The sequence below is a fragment of the Alligator sinensis genome, unplaced genomic scaffold, assembly GCF_000455745.1.
Source record: "Alligator sinensis unplaced genomic scaffold, ASM45574v1 scaffold872_3, whole genome shotgun sequence".
NCBI lineage: Eukaryota > Metazoa > Chordata > Crocodylia > Alligatoridae > Alligator > Alligator sinensis.
Window position 1 is genome coordinate 48,440 of NW_005842137.1, and position 6,430 is coordinate 54,869.

The window sequence follows — 6,430 nt, forward strand, 5'->3', positions numbered from 1 at the left end:
ACGCTAACAAATTTGTTGACACTGGAGAAGACACACTTTTCCCGATCATTGATGAAATATGAGAATGCATGTTCCCAGAGTAGGTAAGGCCAGGGTGCAACTGATTTAAATGACAGTTCAGGCCCAGCGAGATATAGATATTGCAAACTCAAAGCACCCTTAGCAGATGGTTGGAAGGCAGCATTATCATCAAGTCAGGCCGCACCCTGAGCCGCATGGTAAATCCTGATAGGCAGCTGCTGTGGCTGGAGTGAGCAGGGTGGGATCAGAAAGACTAATTCTCTTTGCAGAGAATTAGGATAAGAAAGCCGTGCAACCCATCTTATACTGGCCCAACCCCACCAGGCACTCAGGCTTCGCTTTCACTAGACTTTTTATGTAAAAAATGCCCCCATGACTCCTATAAGTACCCTGCATTAGTCCCTAGCAGGGGGAGTTTTTAGCACCATGTTCTCACTTGACTTGAAACTCCATGATATCATATTATACCAAGAGAGTAATTAAAGAGTCGCTTTGGAGTTGAAATAACTTCCTCTCCCACACTACTAAAAGCACCAGCGATTATTCACATCCAATGAATTTTTTTAATACAGCTTGTAATCCTTTATTTGCGCCTAACCCTGCAGGAACCAGCTTCCCCGCAAACGAGGGGCCTAATTAATGGCTGCGCCACGCTCTGCAGCTCCATCCAGCAACCCCACGCGGGTGGAGCGATGTAACACACCGTGCGGCTACGGACATGTTTTGCAGCTCCTCCAGCTGTCTACGCACGGCCTGCAAGGGAACAATTGATTGGGCCCTTGATGCTTTGGGGCGATGGCTGTCATTGCATCAGATGAGTCCTAGGGACCTCGGCTTTGATTTGCCCTCTAGCTTTTTGGCTCGCTGCAAAACAACACAGAGCAGGTGTTTCTCCCTTATTTACAAGGAGGGACCCTGGTCTCCAGGAAGACAAGGCAGTGCCCAGGTAGCTCAGGAAATGGCCTGACTGGGGCAGCAGGAAGCCCCTGGTGTAGCCAGACAGCAGCAGGGCCAGCCCCCAGCCCAAGGGCAGCACAAAAACTGCCCCCCCCCCTTCACTGTACAGTTATATGCAAGCCCCTGCACGGGAGCTAGGCCACACGCCTCAGGGGGATGCTGCAGACCTAGCCCCTTTGCAGTCCAGGACCTTCAAGGACGGGTGGCAATGGGGAGGGAGCAGCGTGAGCAGCCACCTGCAGGAAAAAGCGAACGAACAGCAAGGGACGTATCTTGGCCCGCGCGAGCCGCCGTAGAACGCTAAACAAGGAAATGAATGGTAGGGGTGGAGTGGTGCACGCTGGGACTACGGGAGCCGGCGAGGCCTAGCGTTCGGGAGGCGGGAAGAGTTCCGGAAGCGGCGCGGGATGACCGCGTCACTTCCTAATAGCGGCGCCGGGAGTGGGGGAGCAACATGCCCAAGTGAGTGAGGCCGGGCCGAGCCCGGGGGGGGGCCGCAGCCGGAGGCTCCTCGGGGCCCGCGCTCCCGCTTGGTGCAGGCGGGTGAATCTTCTGGGAGAGGCCCCACCACCGCCGGCAGCCTAGGGGGGAAGCGGGGGGACGTGCACTTCATAGACGAGCTCGATCGCATGCTGATAGGGACACGCATAGAAAACCTCTCGCCCCCTTTCTGTGTGTTGACCCATCAGTAACTGATCGAGACGTGTGTAATCTCACACCGCTCTGAAGTACCGGTGGTCACTAATCATCTTCCTAACTTTTAACGTGTTGTTTTGGGTCCCCCCCGCCCCCAATCCCTCTCTTTAGGTTTTATTGCGACTACTGCGATACCTACCTCACCCATGACTCCGTAAGTACCATGTTCTTCAGCGCTGTACCTTTCGAGTTCAGCACAACCTGTGGTTTTTTCACACAGGGGGAGCTGGCAACCTGTTTAGCTCGCAGCGGGCTGTGAAAGATTTTTTTCAGAGCAAGTGGATCAGCTGGGTGCTGCAGGTTTTCCTTCGAAGGGTGCCTCCGCTGAGGTGGAGCACATCCGGGGTCCTACAAGCTGATCAGGGACATTATGCCCTTTGAAATAAAAGCAGCAGAGAGCAGTTGATGCATCTCAACAGTTCTGCGCAGCTCTGCTGCAGCTATATACGCCCTGGTTGAATTTGCAAGCCTGCCCTCTTTGCAGAAGGGGGTCGGCAACTAGCCCTGCAAAGGCTGGTTTCTGCTGTATCTGTTCTAGAGGCAACGGTTTGTTTCAGATTTTTCCTCCTGTGAAAAATGGCACTGGATATAATGGCAGGGGTTCCTAACCTTTCTACGCTGAGGACCGGAAGTGACCGCGGACCGGTAAACTGTGGACCAGTAGGCATCGGTATATCACGGGCAGGCAGCCAACCTTTCTTTATATGCAGTATAAAGAAGGGTTGGCTGCTAGTCCGCAGTTTGCTGGTCCACGGTCACTTCCAGTCTGCGGCAGCCAACCCTCCTGTGGACCGGCAACCAACCCTTTGTGGTCCAATACTGGGCCAGGGCCCAGTGGTTGGGAACCTCTGATAATAACGGTTTTTAGGATATTTGGGGGGATAATGTACAAGAAAATATAATGAGCAAAAACATACTATTTCATTTGAAGGGTGGGAATACCTGTCCCTGAGACCAGTAATTCTGATTACTTAAATTGAAGACTTAGCAGAAACCTTCTGGGGTCATCAAACCCAGACTTTTTGCTATTGCAGGTAATCGGGTAGCTCAGAATATGGGTGTGTGGGGTTTTGGTTTTGTATGGGGGTTTTTTTATGAAGAACAGCTGTGAAAAAGTATACATGGATAAAATGTTTTCCGTGTGATTTAGTGTGGCAGCACTTCCTAGGGAAAGCTATTGTTTTGGTAAATAAACTTGAACAAACCTGTGACAACCTCTGGTTCCACCTCAGAAACAAGGAATCTCTATTCTGGTTTGGAACAGATCTGTAAATAAATTGGTTTATTCTCTAGAATAGTGCTTCCCAAACTTTTCTCAGCATGGCCTCATTTCCGCAGACCCCTCTCTTCCTCCTCCCCACCCGTAAACCAATCTGCTGATGTTATGACCCCAATTGGGGTTGTGACCCACAGTTTGGGAGAACAGCTATTCTAGAATGTTCATCTTAATAGGAAAAAGGTACTTAAAAGGTGAGTGTTAATGGAAACAAATATATAGGAATTTTAAAACTTTACGGGACTCATCTGACCTGTTTCTTGGAGTGGCTAAAGCTGTCTCAGTGCCATGGAAGTTAATTCTCTTTAATTGCTGTTTAGTGACCACATGGGGGACTATTACATCTATCGCAAATGCAAAGCTTTACTTCATACTTAAGTCTAAACATGTATGGTTTTTTTTAAAACAGCTATTGAATGATACCAGTGTTATGGCTGCAGATGCTGTAGTTAATATTTAGTGTTATGTGTTCTGGTTTTTGTATACACAAGGTAAGGATTTGTCATGTTTGTTTAGTGCTCGGATAACAATATCTTTTGTCTTTTGCAGCCGTCTGTAAGAAAAACCCACTGTAGTGGCCGTAAACACAAAGAGAATGTGAAAGATTACTATCAAAAATGGATGGAAGAACAAGCTCAGAGCCTGATAGATAAAACAAGTAAGACAAATGATCTCATTAACTGTACTGTTTCATGGAACAGTTCCCTTCCTGCCTCTGGCGTCCTTGCATCAGCTAGCAATACATTAAAGTAGGCATTGGCAATCTAGGGATTGAATCTGGTCTGCAAAGAGATTACCTCCAGCCCACAGTGGCAAGGTGGTGGTTGCATTCATTCTGATGATCCTATTTGCCATGTCCAGCGTTTCTGCTCTGTGTTGAGGGGGTCCTCTGATGTTCTACAGTTATAGCCAGGTTGCAAGAAGCAGCTCACTGTTCTTAAAGGTTGCCAGTCTTTGCTTTAGAATACAGATTTACTGTGGCAGACAGCGGCAACTTCAAACACTCAGCACTGTTCTGTCAAATGGAAACAGTGTTACTCTATTTGCATGGCTTTGTGGGTGAGCTAATTGCCACTTTTTTTTCAGTATTACTAATTAGCCTGATTGCAGTGCCACAGAAGTAGATGGTAGTACTTCCATTTCAGGATGTAGCTTACACGGAGCAATGTGGTGTGCTTGAGCACTACTGCTAGCCTGCTCTGAGTCTGTAGTGTAGACATACCCTGAATGTCCAAACTAGTTGCTAAAGAATAGGAGGTAATTTGGAACCTTGTTCTGTCATTGCTTCAAGTGTGGGGCTTTCTTGGAAATTGATGGGCATTTCATGCACCATGTGGCTGTAACACTGGGCTCTCAGATTGAGGATCTTATCCAGTTATTGGTTTTAAGAGGTAAATCTCCATTATTTTAATGGAGGCTTTCTTCTGAAAGCTGCTGGCATGATATGTTAAAATAGCTATGTCCAGAGTCCTTGCTCTAAAAGAACGTCCTAAATAAATAACTGATAATTCTTACTGGTCTGCAGGAGACTGGTGCTTTTTGAGCTCTCTCCTGGTGTGAGAGAATTGCAGCATTACTGCACTTGACTTTATCCTTCCCTTTCTTCGGATGGAAGAGATTTATTTGCTTCAGCAAACCTTTTATTACTGTTACTAATTTTCCTTGTCAACTTTGTTCTGCTTTCAGACATTTCTAACTTTTGTGGCAATTAGGTTGCTGACCAAGGGCTCAGTTCAGCAACTTGCCTAAAAATCTAAATTCAGTGTTTTCATAGATTTCATAGACATCAGGGCTGGAAGGGACCTCGGAAGATCATCGAGTCCAGCCCCCCGCCCAAAGGGCAGGAAGTCAGCTGGGGTCATAGGATCCCAGCAAGATGAGCATCCAGTTTCGTCTTGAAGGTGTTCAATGTAGGCGCTTGAACCACCTCCGGTGGCAGGCTGTTCCAGACCTTGGGGGCTCGGATTGTAAAGAAATTCTTCCTTATGTCCAGCCTGAAACGGTCTTGAAGTAGTTTGTGACCATTCGACCTCGTCATCCCTTGGGGCGCTCTGGTGAACAAACGTTCCCCCAGACGCTGGTGGTCACCCCTGATAAACTTATAGGTGGCCATCAGATCACCCCTGAGCCTGCGCTTTTTCAGGCTAAAGAGCCCCAGGGCTCTCAGCCTGTGTTCGTAGGGTCTGCTTCCCTGACCTCTGATCATGCGCGTGGCTCTTCTCTGGACTCTCTCAAGCTTCTCGACATCCTTTTTGAATTGTGGAGCCCAAAACTGGACAGAGTACTCCAGCTGCGGCCTCACTAAGGCCGAGTACAAGGGGAGAATGACGTCCTGGGATTTGCTTGAGAAGCATCTATGGATGCAAGCCAGCGTTTTGGTCGCTTTACTAGCCGCCGCATCGCATTGCAGGCTCATGTTCATCTTGTGGTCAATGATGACCCCCAAGTCTCTTTCTTCCATAGTGCTAGCCAACATAGCACTGCTGAGCCTATAACGAATGCTTTGCCCCAGAGTTTGGTGTCATCGGCAAACTTGGCCAGTCCGCTTCTGACTCCAGTGTCCACATCATTAATGAAGATGTTGAACAGTATGGGTCCAAGGACAGAGCCTTGGGGGACCCCACTGGTCACAGGACACCACGATGAGTGACTTCCATCGATTACTACCCTCTGGGTCTGACCCCGGAGCCAATTTTCCAGCCAGCGGATCGTGGAGGACCCAAGGCGACAATTGGCCAGTTTCTCCAAGAGAAATTTTGAGCATCTTCACCCAGTTAGGCACTGGTTTTTGTCCATAAGCATGAGAGTTTACCTTTTTAGCCTAATAGTAATGTAATTGCACATTACTTAAGACTAGAAGGAACCTTCTGGGGTCCTCAAACCCAGTCTTCTCGCTATTGCAGGTAATCGGGTAACTCAGAATGTGGGTGTGCGTGGTTTTGTTTTTGTTTGTTTTTTTAAGTAAATTTATTCAGCTTCTTCTAAACAGGTGGGTTTCTTTCTCCCCTTCCTCTCTCCTATTGGTAATCTATTTAGAGAATTTAATTCCTCTGGTTAGAAAGTCTTTGGGTTTCCAGCTTAATCCAGTTCATGATCTGTCTATATTGTTTTATTCTCATGCTAGCATCACCATCAGCTTTAAAATTGTAACCAGGTTTTTTTTTCTGGGGTCTTGTGCAGAGGCAGCAGTGCATTTCCTCTTCCTAATGGAAATGCCTTGTCTGCAGCCTAGAATGTAATTTGTCTTTTTCACTGCCACATTACATTGGCTCATAATCCTCCTGTGATTGACTAAAACTATTCTGGAGCTCTTTTGCTTCCACCTGATGAGACCCCAGTTGGCAGAAAAGATTCTTGTGCATTTGGATTAACAAGTTCAAGAGGTTCTGAACATGTGTAACTTAAAGTAGGATATACATATTTTGTGTTTGGGGAGTAGGAGGGAAGACTCCAGTTATGAGAACTATGCACCATTCCTGC

The 6,430-nt window shown here is 47.5% G+C and overlaps 1 protein-coding gene across 1 annotated transcript in view; it reads left to right on the forward strand.

Moving 5' to 3' along the window:
• The first annotated feature begins 1,303 nt into the window (after positions 1-1,303).
• Positions 1,304-6,430, forward strand: part of SNRPC (small nuclear ribonucleoprotein polypeptide C) — a 10,501-nt gene continuing 5,374 nt past the window's right edge. Inside the window, exons 1-3 of the mRNA XM_006025219.3 lie at positions 1,304-1,440; positions 1,786-1,828; positions 3,500-3,608. Of these exons, the coding sequence (XP_006025281.1) occupies positions 1,433-1,440; positions 1,786-1,828; positions 3,500-3,608 (160 nt within the window). The 5' untranslated portion in view covers positions 1,304-1,432. The remainder of the gene's footprint in view (positions 1,441-1,785; positions 1,829-3,499; positions 3,609-6,430) is intronic.